This window comes from Vipera berus (genome assembly GCF_964194415.1).
Source record: "Vipera berus genome assembly, chromosome: 4".
In the NCBI taxonomy this organism is placed as follows: Eukaryota; Metazoa; Chordata; class Lepidosauria; order Squamata; family Viperidae; genus Vipera; species Vipera berus.
Window position 1 is genome coordinate 37,263,278 of NC_138206.1, and position 20,484 is coordinate 37,283,761.

Below are 20,484 nucleotides of genomic sequence, written 5' to 3' on the forward strand. Positions count from 1 at the left end.
AATCTTTGCAGCATCCCCACCATGTCATCAAATTCAGATGCTTGGCAACTGATTCAGACCGCTGCCATGCCCCAAGGTCTCGTGATCACCTTTTTGCAACCTTTTGACAAGCAAAATCAACTGATATAGCTATCCTTAGTAAGGTGGGTAACTTGAAATGGCTGAGTAAATACAAATGTACTTTTCAAGTGGACAGTTATTTGAAGTTACAACTCCCAAAACATCTTAGGGAGATATTTACGAGAGCGAGATTCGAACAGCTTGATACAATGGTCAGATATGGGAGATTTCATGCTATACCGTACAATGAGCGTCTCTGCATTTGCAGAGCGGAAGAGGTAGAGGACCTGGCTCACATCCTATTTGACTGTTGTTTGTATAAGAGGGTGAGAGACAGGTATCTTGGTCTATATACCAAACGAATGACCCATTGGGATCCCCATATCAAAATAACTTACCTTATGTCCGGCCAGAACTTGAAAATAACATTTAACGTAGCACAGTACCTAAACAAAATGGTCCAGTTGAGATCTGCATATGTGGGACTGATTGGGGTAGATTGTAAGGGCGACTCCGAAATATAATGTTTCCATATTTTATCTATATCTTAAATTTATATTTTATTACTATTTTAACTTAAATTGTATTTTAATTCCATTTTAAATTGTATTTTATCAAATTCCATTTCGGATTGCTTTTATCTAGTTTTGGTGACGGTTTGTTGCTGGAACTTTGTACTTTGATATGGCCCAAGGGCTAATCAATAAAGTAAAAATGTAAAAAATGACAAGCAAAATCAATGGGGAAGCCAGATTCACTTAATAACTGTGTTACTAACTTATCAACTGTGATGATTCACTTAACCCCTGTGGCAAGAAGAGTCGTAAAATGGAGCCATGCTCACTTAACAAATCTCTCCCTTAACAACAGAAAGGGGGTCAATTGTGGTCATAAGTCGAGGACTACCTGTACATATGGTACTCCTTGTACAATCAGTGGCACCTGGGAGCTGGACCTTAGCACTATAGTTCAGCTTCTTCAAGTAATTAAACTCTTTCGTCCCACCCAGTTGGAAAGTGACAGGCGACTGGAGATAGAAAAATGGCAAACACCTAAACAACAAGGTATGCCATTGTATTATTAACTTCTTATTTTAAGTACTTTTCAATCAAGGACTGGCAAACGCATTCTTCTCGCTTAAAACATAAATACTCCCATGCAAACACACACACACACAGAGACACCATTATTGTTCTAAGCAACAGTACACATGATAGTGTTCACAGCAGAAAAAAAAACACGCTCATAGTTATATCATTAGAAAAATACATCAATTGGTCAATAGCTAGCAAATTATAATTTTAGGTGTATTATGGACATTTTTTATATATTTTTGTTACAGAAACAATTCTCTATCAGCAGTCTAAGGTGCTACAGGAATAGGACACATAGAGCAACATTCTAGGATTCCAAGAGAACTTTTTAATAACACAGGAATGAACACGTGTAGAAATAATTCTATGATACTTTGTTTATGGTGGCATAGGCTTTTGTAGATTAAAACCAGTTTCATTAAATATTATATATATATATATATGAATTTTTGGATTGTGATTTTTACATTTTTGCTTTCATTTGCAAAGAATGTATACATTATTATTTAAAGAAAATATAATTAAGATCATCTCCATGTAGAATTTTGCTGTGGAACTAGCTTTAGTTTTGGTTTCTTGTATAATGTCAACTTATTTGAAAAGCTTAAGTATTTTTTTTCTTAGTCCAGTATACTTTATTTTGAAGAGGACAAAAATGATTTATTTCAAGCTCTATTCACTTGGTGGATATTTTTTTTCTCTTCACTAGCAGGAACGCCTAGCTCATCCCCTTGCTTCTCAGAGAATTGAAGACAATCTCCCCCAACATCCAACATCCTGTTTAAAATTTAGAATCTTTTTTCTTTTCAAACTTGGCAACTATAAGATAGATGGACTTCAACCACCAGAATTTCCCAGTTGGCATGAAGGCTGGGGAATTCCACCAATCTTAAAGTTGCCAAGTTTGAAAATCACTGATGTAGAACTTGGGTCCTCCACTCCAGCCACCACCAGAACACAGATCTATAGTTTGAACTACTGAGGAAAGAACCTGATTGCAAAGTTGCCAAACTGCCGGGCTGTTCTAGCTTATGGTTCTCACCGGCTGTGCAATGCTGCAGAAGATAGGTCAGGTGACAGTAGCAAAGCTCAGTCATTTAGCAATCACTCAGATATTTGGCCAGTGGTCAAAAGCGTGCAGTATGAACACCAACCACAGGGTGGAATGCAGCAATTCATTTTATTTCTGTTTTGTGCGGCGGCGTGGTGGCCAGACAATGTTTCCTACTTCCAGGGGCTTGACTAAATGTTTTTTTTTTCTTTTCCTAGCCAGAGAGAATTTTGGTGTGTGTGTGTGGGGGGGATGGACAAAGGGACTGTGGACTCTTATCTGTGCATGATCAAGAAAAGTGAATAGAATGGGACTACGTTTAGTAGGGCGAGAGAAACTAGCAAACGAAAATTTGAGTTTGAAAAAAAGAGCCCATCTGGTTGGGATTGTGGAGATAAAAAAAAACTTTCCAGAAAAACATCTCTCCAGAGCATCTTTTCTTCCTTTCCCCCACGAGTGACCTAGACCAGGGGTAGGCAACCTCGGCTCTTTTATGACTCATGGACTTCAACTCCCAGAATTCCTGAGTCAGCTATGCTGACTCAGGAATTCTGGGAGTTGAAGTCCATGAGTCATAAAAGAGCCGAGGTTGCCTACCCCTGACCTAGACGGAGAAGGTTGGGGAGAAGTCAATTCTGCAGTTTATTTGAACTTCCTTCTGGTCAGCTGGGGAAAGAGCACAGACCGTTTTCTCTCATTCTCTGCAGCTCCAGGATTTTAAAGGCTAACGGAGAGCACGATCGCGGGCCAACTTCAAACTGCTTTGGAAGGATCGGTGTGTGTGTGTGTGTGTGTGTCAGACAATGCCAGTGTGGACGTGGCTCCATATACTGGTTTTGATTTTTAACGATGGTTGTTTTGTTTTTTTTTAGAAAATTATGGTCCGATGAACCAATCAACAATCGCGTTTAGGCCAGGAACCTATAATTAATTGACCGGGGCGGCTATTTCGTCATTTCTGGACGATTCTCCGCCTTCAAAGTGTATCGCACAAAAACCAAAATTCTTCAAGAGTTTCCGGAAGAAACAAGCAGATACTTTTAACAGCTCAAGTCGGCTCAGCAGCCCCGTCAGGCCAAATCGCCGTCCGCCAGGGCAGTCACGAAAGCAGTGACGCCACGGCTGAACAGCCGCCTGGTGGCGCTGTCGATCAATCCCGGCGGCCGGGATCGGAGCTGCGCGCAGATCGTGAGGCAAGAGGGCGGCGGGAGGAGGGGGGGGGAAGGAGGAGGAGGAGTCCCCAGACCTGGCAGCTCTTCCCGCCGCCCGTGGAGCGAGGTCGGTGTCCTCATCAGCCGCCTTTGCCTTGGCCAGAGGGATGCAGGGTGGGCACTTTAAGAGGCAGGCAGGCGCGGCGTCCCAGGCGGGGCGTGGGCGCGGTAGTCGCTCTCCCGGTTTGGCAAGTTTCCCGGCGGGTGACCGAAGAGCAGCCTCTGCCGGCGCTTACTCCAATGCGCTGCAACTAGGAGGACGGGAGAAGCAGCCGTTCGGGCGCATCAGCGCAACCAGCCGCGTTGCCGAAGCCGGAGCTGAAGGCGAGGAATGGCAACCCAACGCAGCAACGCAGACTGGATGGGCTCCCTGCCGCCCGTCCTCGGCGCCCTGCCGCTTTCCACCCTGGCCATACCAGGTAAATGGCGAGCGAACCGACCTTGCCTGCCTGGGCGTCCTGGTTGCATCTCTGGCCTGCATCACGGAAAGGTGAAATATGCTTGGGCAGTTTCTGGCAAAAAAAATGTTTAGCCAAGGGCACCTCCCCTCACGAGAACACCCTCCAGATGTGCTGACCTGCGATATCCGTGATGGACAGGGCCTGTGGGAACCGGAGTTTTGTTACATCTGGAGGACGACAGATTGAGGAAGAAGGCCAAGCGAGTTAAAGAATCAGGAACTCCGGGAGTTATAATTTAAAACATCTGGAGGGGAGGGCGGGAATGCTTATGATAATTACGGTATTGGAATGCAGGTGCCATTGATCTGATTGAGATCCAGAAGTTAAGATGGGTTGTTGGGTAGATTGAAGACCTAGTTGATTATCTTGAATTTGGGCAGTTTTGCCCTTAAGGAAAAATACATAAATAATTGGAAAATTATTTAATTATTTGTCATTTGTGATTAAAAAAAACAAACAGCTATCAAAATGGATATCTTTGGAATGGAGTAGTTAAAACATTTTTATAACTGTTTCCTTCCTTGATAAAATAAGTATATGCATTTTATATATTATTAAGGTTTACAGAACACAGGTGGGGGATTTCAGAGGCTTTCCCCCAGAATAAGAATTTGATACATTTTGTTAGGTGTACCAGTGAAAGGTTTATTACAGCCAAAGAACCCCAAGAGCAAACATAATAGCAAAGAAAGAAGAAAACAAAATCATTCAGGAAATAGTTTTCTCCGGCATCGAAATGAAGCAGCCAGAAATTTGGCTACAACCAGAATAACGTTAAGCCTAAATTTGGTGAAAAGAACATTTGAACATACGTGGTTTAAATTAAAGCCAGTTTGGTCTAGTGGCTAAGGCACCAGGCTAGAAAGCAGGAAACCGTGAGTTCAACTCCTGCCTTTAGGCATGAAAGCCAGATGGGTGACCTTGGTCCAGTCACTGACTCTCAGCCCAATTCATCTTAAAGAGTTGTTGGGGGAAACGGGCAGGAAAGCATGTTGGATATGTTCGCTGCCGTGAGTTATTTGCAAAAATAATAAAGGCAGAATCTAAATAAATAGGTCTGGTTGAAAAATCAGTAAAGATTATATTTAATTTTCCCAAAGTTAGAAAGCAGCTAAAAGATCAGCCCAAAAAATTATCAGAGATTGCCAGTCTGGAACAAATATCTGTTTGAAACAATGAGCATTGCTTTCTCATTGGACTACAAATAATATTGGGGTAAGGTAAAGGTTCCCCCGCACATGTGTGCTAGTCGTTTCGACTCTAGGGGCCAGTGCTCATCTCCTTTTCAAAGCTGAAGAGCCAGCGTTTGTCCGAGGACGTCTCCGTGGTCATGTGGCCGGCATGACTAGACGCCAAAGGCGCACGGAACGCTGTTACCTTCCCACCGTAGTGGTCCCTATTTTTCTACTTCCATTTTTACATGCTTTCAAACTGCTAGGTTGGCAGAAGCTGGGACAAGTAACAGGCGCTCACTCTGCTACGCGGCACTCGGGATTCGACCCCCAGAACTGCCGATCTTCTGATCGACAAGCTCAGCATCCTAACCCACTGAGCCACCACGTCCCTAATATCGGGGTAGATTTATTTATTTATTTGCTGTATCCAAAAGAACATCAAGAAAGAGATATCTGTTATTTCAGAGGCCTGTTTGTACAAAAACTTTGTCCATTGCTTCCAAAGTCTGCTAATTGAGGATCTGTTAGATCAAGTTTTTCTGTATCTGCATATTCAGTTACGTATAGATGATATTAAACATGGAGAATACCTTTTCTACTTCTTAAAATAAATACATGTGGCTTAATAGTGCTCTAAGGAAAAATATTTATTCATGATAAAGTATTCAGTAACACTTTTATCTTTTTTCATAAAAGCTGATCATTGGCATGGCTCAAACAACATCCCCATATGTATATTAGATTGAGAACATATAATTGCAAATGTAAGCTTTTTAAGAGGATTGGCCTTTACTTAGCAATAACCATAGTTGACTTCAACTAATCCCAGAATACCAGATTAAATGAATCATTTGTTCTTCTTTAAATCTAGTCACCTTTAACAACTGAAAAATCCATAGCTGGCACACGGTGAGCTTTGATTTGTGTTTTATTTGCAATTAACAAAGAGAACGTTAGCAGAACCTACTGCTAAAGATATAAATGAGGAAATGTGCTGGTGAATCATAACAGTAACCAATACAAACGCTTTGTTGAATGTTGCTCAAAAATCCCATTTCAAATGTTTTTGACAAGCAAATGGGGCTAGAGAGTGTATCATATTAAAAGTAATCTGCACTGTCACTACCATATAGAAAATCTACATTATAGAGAATGAAGAGAGAATGAAAAGGTTACTTTTAATTCACATATCAATTTTTCCAGATTTAAATCCAATTACTTTTTTGTCCCGAAACCTTCTCATTTGAAATGAAATGTAAAGCTACTTTTCCTGCAGAATTGTGAGAAAAAATATTTATCACAAGGATTTATTACAAGGATTTTATGTCTAGTTCATGTCGCTGTAAAGTCATTCAGACTGCTGTTAGAGAAAGCTGCACATGGATGTAGCAGATGAAACAAGCATTAAGAGACTGAATATAGAATAAGCCAATTAGAATGCACCCTTCTGTTTCATTCCTATAAGCATCTACTTAAATTTAATCAGTACCAGAAGAGCAAGAACAGTATTTAAATACTTGACTTAAATGCATTTTAATAGGACAAGATATCATAGCTTCTACATTCTTAATGTTCAAGCCATCAAAGGGATGAAATTGATAGGACACTAGAATCTTTTTTAAAAGCTATTGGCAAATCCCAGCACTTGGCTTTTAAAACAATGATTTGTCTGTCTACAGTATCTCAAATATCAAATAACATTTTCATTTTTCTATAATGTAAAAGATTCAAAATAAGCCAGTGGTATGAATAAATAATATTTCAAATAAGCAGTACCTCTTTAAAAAATTTATTTTATTAGTAAATCCCAACAGTAAAAAGCATGCATAGACTATAAATAAAAATTAATACATTTCTTTCCACCCCGTATTCTCCATGTACTCTTTTATTCCTTTATTTAGGAACAATACTTCTTATTGGTTGTTCTTCCTGTTCTAAAGGAAGGTTGATGGTATCCACTATTTCTGTCTCTTTTTACTTTTTTTCTAGTAAAGGTACTATACTAATTATATATGTGTAATTCTATATGTGTTCAAGAAGTACTGCACACTATGAACCCTTAATATTACATCAGGAAGATTTATTTCTGTTTTGAGTACATTATAATTTACTTGATGTGCTGTAATTTATCTTGCCTATGATGTATATGAAAATATGTTAGCACATAATGTTCTTATATAATTGAATGTGACTAAGCTGCATATTAATTTCTATGAATGTTAAGAATGTATCATAGTACATGTGGAAGATATCTATCAACCGTTAATGGCTTGCTATTTGATACTTACCTATGATTTGCTTGCTCATAGATACTTCTTTGAGCAATGTTTATACAATGAAAAAGTTGAAATATTGTGACAATTGGCTTCTCCAGCACCCCAAATTACAGAATATCAATAACTAACTGAAGGTAAATAAAAGTGAAAGGTCATATTTTGGTTTGATTGACTGATTAATTGGGAAATATTGTGGTTTGATACTTGTAAAATATATTAGAGGTCCCATAAATTTCAGTTTCCAGGGAAATGTGTACTTAAGCACGTTTTTTTAAAAAATACGATTTTTTTCCATAGTTATGATAGAGTTGATAGTTATTACCCATGACAGGGCCATCTGGTGTGCACATTGTGCACTGCACAAGATTTCCACATGAAGCAGGGCAACACTTGCAACTTTTTAAAAAAATCCTCAAAAACTGCATGCCACAGTCATATAGAAAGAGATACAATATTTTAAATACTAAAAATGGTTGAGGATAAGCAGTAAGTGGACTTTTACACAAGGGTATGCCACCAGTGGCCCTAATCAGTTGTATGCAGAATATTTCAGATTAGAATTATTTTGTGTGTGCAGTTTATTTATTTATTATTTATTTGACTTATATACCGCCCTATTCCCATAGGACTCAGGGCGGTTTACAGGGCAATTAAAACCATACAGTACAAAAGTTAAAATAAATTTGAAACAAATAATTAAATTTAAGCCCAAAAGTTAAAACTTTGAAACCCAATTAAAAACCCCTCAGTCTAGCCCAGACAGCTCAAAGAGCCAAGTTTTTAGGTCCCGGCAAAATGAAGTTCCATTTCATCTTCAAAACATTTTTTTTCAAGAGTGAAACATTCATGTCACGTTCCAAATAGGCAGTTTCAGTCATCCTGAAAGCGTTCTGAGGTCAGAGAGCTGTTTCAAAATTTAAATTCTCAACCTTGTGCTCAAAATACCCTACACACAAAATGTCTGAAACAGTACATTTTGAATACAGATTATGCTATAAAAAACCTCTTCCACTACACTCATTACTGAAATAAATATTTTTAAGGCTTCTTAAATCTGTTAATTTTTGTTGTTCAAAAAGACCAATAAGCTGATTCTAGACATTGGATCATTTCTTTAAGTTTATGTACATGTTTAGAAAAAATCAGCATCAACACAACCCATTGACAAACTTCAGTTCTTACTTCTTTTCTTTGAAAAAATTATCCATTAATTTCTTTTCCTTGTAGCTAACATCCCATCAAAGAACCAATCCTCTTATAACTACTGATCCTTTTATCTCAAGAACTTTTGATGAGGAATGTTGTCAAATGTCTTTCGAAAATCCTGGTAAATGGTGTTGATAAGACGGCCCCCATTTAGATGCCTGTACAAATATTTAAAAATCTCCCAAAAGGTTAGTGAGGCAGAATCTATGTGGATTGTCCTACAGCAAGGTGGCTGCACAGTCAGCCAGTTATTTAGACTGGATTTGGCATATTTAGTCATCTATTAAATCCTTCCCAAGGATTATTATTATTTAAATGTATATGCTACCCAAGAGTCTTGTAGCACTTGTCTGTCTTCATCCAGTTTTGTTTTGTTGTTTTGAACAGAAGTGACCAATTATTGAAGTACAAAATTTCAAATTAATTATCCCCCTTTGATATTGCTTAGTATATCCCATATTTAATTATATTTTTAATATTATTTATTAAACCATAATTATGTCATTGCTAGGATTTAAAGGTTTGCCCTGCTAGCCAAATGAATGCAGTCTATAAAACTGCATTTCTGTTAGTTTCATTTACATATCTGGCAAATCAAATAATCTACATATATTTGAATATGATACTAATACAATACAACTTTGTGGTGATACAGTATACATTGTAATAATACACTACTCCTGGTATGGTACTACACTGTTTCTTTGCAAGTAATTTGTAAAAGGAGGCTCAAAATATTCAGTATAAGAAGTACTCAACTTACAACCACAACTGAGCCCCAAATTTTTGTTTTTGAGCAAGATAGTTGTTAAGTGAATTTTTGACCCATTTTATGACCTTTCTTGCCATAGTTGTTAAGTGAATTACTGATGTTAAGTTGGTAACACGATTGTTAAGTGCATCCGCCTTCCCCATTGACTTTGCTTGTCAGAAGTTCGCAAAAGGTGATCCCATGACCCCAGGACATTGCGACCGTCATAAGTATGAACCAGTTGCCAAGTGTCCAAATTTTGATCACGTAACCCACAGGGTGCTGCAATGATTGTTAGTGTGAAAGATGGTCATAAGTCACTTTTTCCAGTGCCATTGTAAGTTTGAAAATTCACTAAACAAATGTTTGTAAGTTGAGGACTGCCTGTATAAGAAACACATGCCAAAAGAGTTATAATTACTGGAAGGAGTAAGGGGGGGGGCTTTGCACAGGTTCGCCTGGTGCGCCAGTCGCGCCCCTTTTTGGACCGAGATGCCCTATGCACGGTCACCCATGCCCTTGTCACTTCTCACCTGGATTACTGTAATGCTCTCTACATGGGGCTGCCCTTGAAGTGCACCTGGAGGCTTCAGCTGGTGCAAAATGCGGCCACGTGGGTGCTTATGGGGGGATCTCGATACTCCCATGTTACACCACTCCTGCGCGAGCTGCATTGGCTTCCGGTTGCCCTCCGGGTGCGATTCAAGGTGCTGGTAATTACCTTTAAAGCCCTACATGGCTTAGGCCCGGGGTACTTGCGAGACCACCTGCTGCCATTGTCAACCTTCCATCATCCGGTTCACTCCCACAGAGTCGGCCTCCTCAGGGTTCCATCGGCTAGGCAATGCCGGCTGGCGACCCCCAGGGGGAGAGCCTTCTTGGTAGGTGCACCAACCCTCTGGAATGAACTGCCTCCGGAGCTGCAGATGGCCCCTGATCTTCAGTCCTTCCGCCATGACCTGAAGACATGAATGTTCCAACAAGCGGGCCTGGACGGACTATGGTTTTAAATTTGGCTTTTATTGGGTTAAATTGTCATTTATTTATTATACTCGTAAATTTTGTATTTTATGTTTTTTAATTTTTATTGTTGTGAGCCGCCCTGAGTCCTTGGGGAGAAGGGTGGCATATAAATTTAATAAATCTGAATCTGAATCTGATTTCTTATGAGATTATTTTTAGGTACATCTGAAATTTGATTTACTCTAAGATTGGGTGGTTCAAATATCAGTATATTCCATTGTTTGGCCTCTTTGGTCTGACATTTGTTCCACCTTATTGTCGCATCACACTGGAATAGTATAAAATTAGGAATCCCATTTGGAAAGGCAAAGAGTATATTTTTAAAATAATGTGTTTGGATTTGTGTGTGAACGTACGTATGTAATGATTCTAATTACTGCTGGTAGTTAGATTTGCAAGAATAATATATTGCCTTTTTTCAATATAGGTTCTCATGACTCCTTCAGCTACTGGGTGGATGACAGATCTCCTGTGGGACCAGATCAAGCCATAGCAATTCGGCGGTTAGCAAAAATTCCTTTGGTAAAAAAGCTAATGAAGAAATGGTCAGTAACACAAAATCTGACATTCAAGGAGCAGCTTGACAGTGGAATACGCTATTTTGATCTCCGTGTATCGTCCAAACCAGGTGAAGCAGGAGAGGAAATCTACTTTATACATGGCTTGTTTGGAACCACAGTGTGTGATGGACTTGTGGAGATAAACAGCTTCTTAACCCATCATCCTAAAGAAGTAATTTTCCTGGATTTCAATCATTTCTATGCTATGGATAGCAATCATCATACGTACCTTATCAGCAAGATTGAAGAAATATTTGGATCAAAACTCTGCCCAAAAGAATGTGTAGAAAATGTGACACTGCAAAATCTTTGGGAAAAGCAACAGCAGGTAAAGGAATTTTTATCCTATTTAATTGGATCTGAATCTACATTTTTATACTTCAAACTACTTTTAGAGGGCCTTTGGGAATGCATCTTCGGAGGTTATAGGATATGTTTGAAGAAGGAAATCTGAAAGTGGAGCAGATGGTAGTTTTCAAGGATCTAGAAACTCCCTGGGTTAAGCATCTTAGCACTGAATCTCTCTGTAACACTTCTTCCATTCTATAATATCTGTGACTTCTTGTCTTTCTAGCTGAACTCCTTTTCAGGTGGATGTTTAATTGAATAGAAATTACCTTGAATCTGTCCATCACCTTGTATTACCATTTTTAAAAAATCTGGAGCCTTAAAATGAAAAATGATATTTATCATGGTAAAGCTAATTGAAGATTCTTCTCTATGTCAACCTTACAGGGATAGATCAGATCAGTAAATAGACCACAGGTAGTCCTTGACTTATGACCACAATTGAGTCCAAAATTTATGTTGCTGAGAGAGACAGTTGAATGAATTTTGCCCCATTTTACAACCTTTCTTGCCATAGATGTTAAGTGAATCACTGCAGTTGTTACGTTACTAACGCAGTTGCTACGTGGATCTGGCTTCCCCATTGACTTTGCTTGTCAGAAGGTCACAAAAGGTGACCCCAGGACACGGCTATCGTCCTAAATACGAACCAGTTGCCAAGCATCTGAATTTTGATCATGTAACCATGGGGATGCTGCAATGGTTGTAAGTGTGAAAAATGGTCATAAATCACTTTTTTTGTGTGTCACTGTAACTTTGAACGATCATTAAATGAAGTCCTGTAAGTCGAAAACTAGCTGTTCAGTGTTATTGAAATAGGCTATAATAAAAAATCGTACCAGCTTGATCTCCTCACCCCTAATTCCCAGTGAGAACCAAGGAGAACCTTGCTTGAGTCTCTTCTGTATACTGTCATGTTTTCTAGGCCTTAAAGAATGTTTCAGCCCTCTTTATTTATGTAATAGTTCTTGCCTATTTCCCTCAAGGCCACCCTCCTGATTCTGTACTTTCTAGCTAAACATAGACCTCCTTTTAATAATTGCTTATCTCCCTTTACAATCAGTTCTGCCCCATTTTATTTGATCCATTTTCAATCCTGGTTTTTCCATGTTTCATAAAAGCTACATTACCACAATATTGTTGTCTTTCCTATGAACTATGTGCCTTTCCCAGTTCTGCCACACTTTCTCTTCCTTCTGGATTATCAGAGTCTTGAATTTCTCCAAAATAATAATAATAATAATAAGAAGAAGAAGAAGAAGAAGAAGAAGAAGAAGAAGAAGAAGAAGAAGAAGAAGAAGAAGAAGAAGAAGAAGAAGAAGAAGAAGAAGAAGTTGGAAGGAACCTTGGAGGTCATCTAGTCCAACCCCCTGCTCAGGCAGGAAACCCTATACCATTTCAGGCAAATGGCTGTCCAGTCTTTTCTTAAAAACTTCCAGTGTTGGAGCATTCACCACTTCGGGAGGCAGGTTGTTCCACTGGTTAATTGTTCTAACTGTCAGGAAGTTTCTCCTTAGTTCTAGGTTGCTTCTCTCCTTGACTAGTTTCCATCCGTTGCTTCTTGTCCTGCCTTCAGGCGCTTTGGAGAATAGCTTGACTCCCTCTTCTTTGTGGCAGGCCCTGAGATATTGGAACACTGCTATCATGTCACCCCTCACCCTTCTCTTCGTTAAACTACACATACCCATTTCCAGCAACCGTTCCCTATATGTTTTAGCCTCCAGTCCCCCAATCATCTTTGTTGCTCTTCTCTGTACTCTTTCTAGAGTCTCGACATCGTTTTTACATCGTGGTGACCAAAACTGGATGCAGTATTCCAGGTGTGGCCTTACCAAAGCATTGTAAAGTATTAGTACTTCACTTGATCTTGATTCTATCTCTCTGTTAATGCAGCCTAGCACTGTGCTGGCTTTTTTGGCAGCTGCAGCACACTGCTGGCTCATATTAAAGTGATTGTCCACTAGGACTCTGAGATCCCTCTCACAGTTACTACTACTGAGCAAGGTACCACCGATACTATACCTGTGCATTTGATTTTTCCTGCCTAAATGTAGAACCTTACTTTTTTCACCATTGAATTTCATTTTGTTAGCGCCAATTAATAATTTCACATAATTTCAATTATGTGAAGCAGCTATCCTTATTCCATGACACCTGTATTAACATATTCTGCAGAAATGGGGAACTCCAGAGACTTGGTCGTCTGTGCCATTTCTTTTTCAACTTTAGCCATGTGAATAGCTTTCTTCAGCTCTCTCAAAAATAAATCAAACAGTAGCAGGTGCCAAAGCTGTCCATCAGGTGGCGGTATTTGAATATAGATGCTAGCAGTAGAAGTTTGTTTATTCAGTTTGATACTGCCCAACTATAAATGACTTTGAGCAGCTCACAACAGAAATAAAAGCAATATTATAAAACAATCAACAGAACCAGATTTAGAGAATAAAAAGAGCAAGATGGTATACATGGCAAACCTCAAAAGCTAGAAAGTTGAGGGATATGCTTCCAAATTAATGTGATGCATTTATTCATAATCGTAACCAAACATTTATAGGTGATAATTCAACATTATCCCAGCCATTTGTTGTGGGACTGCCTTTCTTCCAGAGAAAGAACAAAAGGATACCCAAATGAGGGAAACCTATAATTAAATAAAGCTTTTACAATGCAGTATGGCATAGGAGATGTTATTGTTTTCCCCTTGTGCATTCAAAAGGAGAATTGGTAAAATATAATAGCAACAAGTAGAACAAATAATGAGATACTTAATGTAACCCCATCTATTGTGTAAGACCTCAACAAATGGGTGACATTCTTTCTTTTCATTTTCCTTAATCTATGATGATCATTAATTCTGTTCGTTAGTAGATTAAGTATTTGAAGGCAGATAGTGCTGACTGATTATTCCAGGGGTCTTCAAATTTGACCCTTTTATGACTTGTGGAAATACAACTTGTGGACTTCAACTCCCAGAATTCCTCAGCCAGCATGTCTGGCTGAGGAATTCTGGGAGTTGAAGTCCACAAGTCATAAAAGGGCGAAGTTTGAAGACCCCTGTTAAAATGGAATGGAATGGCAACTCATGCAATCCAATTCAGTATCATTTTCATTGTTATAAATATAATAGAATTATATAGCAAGTTTTATTAAATATTGAAAGCTCTTCAAATTGTTTCCACAATTTTGGAACGTTCATTAGATGATAGTGGTAGTAACCAGTTAGAGTTTATCTAGTAGCGCTTGACCTGATATTGGCCGGATTTTACTTTTAATATTTCTGTGCTGTCTCACAGACAATAATCTTTTCCATAATGTTGTACTCTTTCCCCATTGTTTATAAGGCAAGGTTAGAGAATGATATCAATCTAAATGAATTTAACCCAGGAAGAGATTTTGGTTGCCTTATTTTTACCTCTCTTTTTTCAGGTTCTTGTTTTCTACCATCATCCTATATGTGAAATGTACCCTGTTCTGTGGACAGGAAATAAAATGCCAGCTCCCTGGGCAAACACAACTAATGTACATAAACTACTGCAGTTCTTGGAGACCACCCTGAATGAGCGAGCAAAACATGGATCTTTCCACGTTTCCCAAGCTATTCTCACACCAAGAGTGAAAACTGTTGCACGACACCTCAGCCGGGGCCTGAAAAACACTCTTGTTCACAGGTAAATATCTGTTGAAGTTTTCTATCTAGCTATTAATAATTAACTAAATAAACTGGCCCACCTTGTAAAATCATTAAGGGTAGAATCCTTTGATTCCTGGGAGATTATTGTAAAGGTCATTGGGTACTGATAAATGAAATGTAGTCACCACGGAAATGAAATGTTTGAGAAAAGCTGCTGAAGTGGCCAGAAAAGATAAAATCGGAAATGAGATTGTAAGAGAAAAAAAAAATTGGCATAGAACCAATCTTAGACTACATAGAAAAACAGCAAATAAAGTGGTTTGTTCACCTGGAGAAGATATCTCGGGATTCCGTGCCATACAAGGTATATACAAAATGAGGAGAAGGTCAAAGAACACAGTCCAGTTCTCTCTCATTGTGTCTCATGAGAGACAACATGAAAGACACATTCCAACGGCCTCAGTAGTTGAGGTCTCCAGAAGAGCAAGAACCACCAGAACTTTGTATCTCGCTCCATACCCGAAGCAGTAAAAGAGAAAGTAAGAAGATTGGGAACTGTCCTCTGGAGATACCTGCAAATTGGGGCTGGGCAGAGAGAATATTCCACCTGTTTTCCTCTTCCATTAGAACCAATTAAAAGAAACCAATAAAAATAACAGAGGAAAAATGACCAATTTTCATTCTTAACTTTCAGAAGAATACTTCAGGCAGATTTTGCGTTAGGATCCTTCAGAGGTAAAAATTGTGATGTGATGAAAATCCTTTTTAGATTTCATAATGCATACATACATCATAAGGGCTCATTCAATGAATGATACATAGAATAGTAGCTTTTTAGATTGGGAATAACTTTTTCGTGACTGAAGAATTTTTGATTTCTGTACTTTACTATGAATGGAAGGCAACAGAGGTGGCAAAACCAGTTTATTTCCATGCAGAGGAAATGTCCTCGGATTACCTGGAACTCATACATGATCTTCTATTATAAAATACGAGCAGGCATTATCTTCTGGGATAAAATAAGGCTCTGTCTTTCCTGCTTCTTTCTGGCTCAAACTGAAGTGACATGACACACTAGACCAGGGGTAGGCAACCTTGGCTCTTTTATGACTCGTGGAATTCAACTCCCAGAATTCCTGAGCCAGCTGGCTCAGGAATTCTGGGAGTTGAAGTCCACGAGTCATAAAAGAGCCAAGGTTGCCTACCCCCGCACTAGACCAATTTTAAAAAGGTAATTTTAAAACTTATCACCAGTTTTCTTTTGAAGGAGAAACAGACACTCGGCTGAAAAAAGTTTTCAGAGGTAGAAACAGAAAGTAAATTCTTTCCGCTACTGTTCAGCCAAGGCTGGAAAGGAACAAGGAGAAGGAAGCTGCCAAACTTATAAAGCTTCCAGGTCCTTCTAAGGTTTGGCTCTTATGCACGTTAATGTAAGAGAAGACAGGCATAACCTCTAGGCATGAAGAGTTTTTAGTATTTTGCTCAACAATCTTGGCAGTTATGGATCCATTGTGATACATAGTGATACAATCTGTTTCCTTGTTGGCCATTTCTCTGTAGCTGGAGCAGCATAGAAGATAGTTCAGAAAAAGATAAACTTCCATTCCCTTATGTTCCCTGCTTAAAGAGATATTGGAGCCCACTAGTAAGCAAGAAAAGATGAGTCTTCAGCAAGAACCAATGAACAAAAGGGAATTTACTCGGGGGGGGGAACCCTTGCCTTGTTCGTTTACTATTTTTGTTTACTTGTTCAATCCATGGAGCTCAGTGGGATGGAAGATCAGACTAGGAAAAACAAGAAATTTAAATTTAATAATTGTTCCCATCAATGGCCTTTTCTTCATTCAAAGTAAAGGTGACAGTGTAAAACTTGAACTTTTTCAGTGATGATTTAACCTTACATATAATTTAACTTAGTGACACTTTTTAAGATAATTGGAGAGTTAGTTCAGCAGGATTTCACCCACTAAAAAAAAGATAGCTTTGAATGTGCAGTATTTATTAGAAGCTGTAAATTGGACTGCAGCTTTTGCACAAATGTATAACCACAAGATACAGTAAGTGAAAAGGAAAACAGAGACAGAATTATCCCCTTCTGCACCCCTCAAGGAAAATAGTAGGTGGCTGTAAAAATGAAAATGTTATTGGTAACTATAACATGGTTTATTTAGTTTTGATATAGCAAGATATGTAGACTTAGTCAGTACTGGTTCACAAGCAATTGGTGTCTTCCAGATATTCTGGACCAGTTCCCATCTACCCCAGGGTCATCAGCATGACTAATAAATAATGAGGGAGTTATATTTCAGAACATCTAGGCCAGACATGTCAAACTCGCAATGACATGTGACGTCGCGTGACGTATCGGAGCTTTTTCCCCATTGCCACAATGGGGTGGGTGCGGTTTCTTCATGACGCATCCAGCCCGCGGGCCTGCAGTTTGACACCCCTGATCTAAGCTAATGGCTGTATGAGTCAACAAAACCCACTATTGAAGCACAATTACTGTATGTATAAAGCCAAAATAACAAATAATCCTTAACTTTATTCTGAAGATATGTTGACAAATTAATGGTTCTGTTTTCTTCAATTACAGTGCTTAATATAGTCTATTAACACTTTAATCTCTCATTACTTTTAATTTATTGCAGTACTAGATTGGTCAGTTATAGTAATATAGCAAGTAACATACTATAACGACAGTGGACAGAAAAATAGTCTAAGCAGTGTCACTACATAGGATGCTCAAACAAACCTGTCTTCATTTCTATCAGAGTTAAAGATACATTGTTATAACTACCAATTTCTCTTTGAAAAATAATTGCTGTACAGCTATAAGGTACTAGATGGTGCTAAATTGCTTTCCCTTTCTTTTAATAACCAAATGTGTTGTATCTTTATTTTAATAGCAAAAACAATACAACTATAGATAATATTCCAAATTATGTGATACAGAAGTATTAAACCAGCAAAAAGTAGACAACAATCAAATATGATTTATTTTGCTTGTATTACCTCATTCCTACTTTAGGATGAATAGCTCACATAAAATGTGACTGTAAGCGCAAGCTACATAGATACATAATGAACTAGGCAATGTTTAATTTGCTTGAAAGAGGTTTCTGGATAAAAGTGAATTTAAAAAGGCTTGTCATTCTTCGCATATAAATTGTATCTCTAGTGATTTGCTTCTCAAATCCAAACACTTGAAAACAAAAATTCACTTATAGTGTTCACCATCTCTCACTTTATTGTAGGGAAGGACAAAAATAATAACTTAAAAAAACAGGCAGGAAAACAACTTACTTAAATTACATCACCTGCTTAAATATTTTCCTAGCACCTTTATCTCTCATTAAACCATAACGTAGTCTAACCTAGTAGTAAATAGTTTAACCTATTGTTAAACTATTACTTGGCATAATGTGTGAATTAGATCACAGGTTCATAGTATTTATTTTGAATGCTTAAATACTGTTAACAAGATGTAGATATTATGTGGCATATCAACACTAAAAAGTCAATTTTAGAATTTTAGATGCAATATAAAAATACACAAAATAATGTTGATAAACAATGTAGTCTGCTTTTAATATTCAGCTATTTTCCAAGTTCATAAATAACTTTAGAAATAATACTATTGTTTATCTACAATGTGCCGCTAAAATCCTATCTATGGAAAATTTAGATGGTGTTGCAATGCATTTGTTAATTTCTTTCCCTCTCTTTGACCTATAATATATGAGGGCCTCAAATGTGGCATGCTTTGGCTGATATTTTTTTTTTAAATGATGAAGTGTAATATGTAATACAAACAACTTTCTTATTTCCAAGAAGTATTGTAGATTATCTACAGTGGAATCCTTGGTGCTCTCTGATCTTGATTATTTTCTTGTAGATGTTTCATTACCCAACTAGGTAACATTTTCAGTGCTAACACTATCAAGCTCACGGCGCACCAAGAACTCCACAGTTCAACCCTAGATACAAATATTCTCTTCTATTATGACATAATCTACAATATATGTATATAATTTATTATTTATAACATAAAGTGTGTCTCATATATCGGTGAGATAATATTTTCCTTTATTTCTCATAGAAATCTTCCTTTCATTTTGAACTGGGTGAAGCTACAGAAACCAGGAATCATGGGAGTTAACATCATTACTTCGGATTTTGTGGAACAGGTAGACTTTGCAGCTACCATCATTGGATTAAATAATCTCCTGTTAGAAGGTAAAAAAAATACTGATTGTTTACAGGGGGATTCATTTGGGAATATTTAATTTATATCAATTACTCTATTTCAACACTCCCAACCATTTTTCTGTTTGACACAGTATGAAGACAAAATGCTTACGTTGACCTCAATACATGGATCTAAACTTGCAGGATAGCACGTCCTTCTCTGCTGCACATAGGAACATTCTGCCTGCCTCTGTGGAAATACAGGATGTGATGCTGGCTAACCAACTGGAGCTCAGCACTACAACACATGGAAATTATTAGCAGAGGCCTCTTCATGGACTTGCTGAGTATGTACATCCTGCATATCGTGAAACCCGGAACTCTGGCTCGAAGGATAATAATAAATTATAAACTTGAATTCATCAGGTTAGCCAACACTTTACCTCTCTGGATACCTCAGGCAAAAATATGCACTGCACTTGTTTCATTACTACTGTATTGTGTGTATTCTGCTACCTCGGTCATTCTTTAGGGAAATATCATTTCTATTGTTTGCTGTGATCTTTGGTAAACACTGTAATGTGTGTGAATTTTTAGAGTTAATTATGTGTTTAGACCTCCATTTTTTACTTGAACTTGCATTTTAATTTATTATTTTGGAGAACCCTAACTGGGTACAAAGAGGAATTATTTTAAATGCAACACTATTTTGTGGATTTTTTTAAAGTCCTAGATTTAGAATCACTTCTGAGAAGTCAGAGGCTAATACCATTTAACCCTCATCCCATTCTGGCATAATTCACTTCTAACATATTGGAATTTGCACAGAAGAATGTAAATTGGAAATGGCACTCCAAGGTACAAAGTATCTGCCATTTTGTAGAATTTATTAATGCAATATTCAAATTGTAAAACAATATTTATGTGTTTATTTTTTTGTAAAAAAACAAAATATGCCTTCCTATTTAATCCACTCTGGGCAATTCACAGTAATAAAAGTTGCAAAGTTATTATTGCTGCAGTTTCATATGCATTTTTCCCCTGAGAATAAATCCTACTAAACTAAGTAGAACATGTCAAAATAGATATTCTAGAGACTATAGTCTACACTGAAAGTTTAGTACTACACCGTTCTTTAATTTAGTCTCCTTCAGTTAAGCCGCCTTTAAAGAAGGCAATCTGTAAATAGGAACCCACCAAGTCTGTATCTTGATCATGGATTTTTCTCAGAGTCACCATATATTTTGAATTCCAGCATAGCATATATATATATATTAGCATTTCTCATGGTAGAAAATTGTAATGCTGACTTTTAATAAGCAAAATAATCTAATGTAGTACCAGTCGAAATGCAAGAAAGGCAGGCAGCTAGTTCTGAGTGCCAAGACTGGGCCAGAAGAAGAATCAATGGCAACTCTCCAATATTTGCCAGGAGTGCTATTTTCA

General features: G+C 37.9%; 1 protein-coding gene across 3 annotated transcripts; it reads left to right on the top strand.

Annotated features, from left to right (window-relative positions):
- The first annotated feature begins 3,426 nt into the window (after positions 1-3,426).
- On the top strand, positions 3,427-20,228 carry PLCXD2 (phosphatidylinositol specific phospholipase C X domain containing 2). 3 transcript variants are annotated; one of them, XM_081326517.1, is made up of 5 exons: positions 3,427-3,835; positions 10,736-11,196; positions 14,643-14,884; positions 18,950-19,086; positions 19,191-20,228. In XM_081326517.1, the coding sequence occupies exons 1-5, from the start codon at positions 3,748-3,750 to the stop codon at positions 19,193-19,195; spliced, it is 933 nt and encodes a 310-aa protein (XP_081182643.1). In that variant the 5' UTR covers positions 3,427-3,747; the 3' UTR covers positions 19,196-20,228. The 3 variants fall into 3 exon arrangements, with proteins under 3 accessions (XP_081182643.1, XP_081182641.1, XP_081182642.1); XM_081326515.1 differs by having other exon boundaries at positions 18,950-20,228; XM_081326516.1 differs by having other exon boundaries at positions 3,700-3,906; positions 18,950-20,228.
- The last annotated feature ends 256 nt before the right edge of the window (positions 20,229-20,484 follow it).

Coding starts and splice junctions, on each gene's coding strand:
- PLCXD2 (XM_081326515.1), top strand. CDS start 3,748: ATGGCAACCCAACGCAGCAACGCAGACTGGATGGGCTCCCTGCCGCCC. Junction 3,836..10,735: donor TTCCACCCTGGCCATACCAG/GTAAATGGCGAG, acceptor TTTTCAATATAG/GTTCTCATGACTCCTTCAGC. Junction 11,197..14,642: donor TTTGGGAAAAGCAACAGCAG/GTAAAGGAATTT, acceptor CTCTTTTTTCAG/GTTCTTGTTTTCTACCATCA.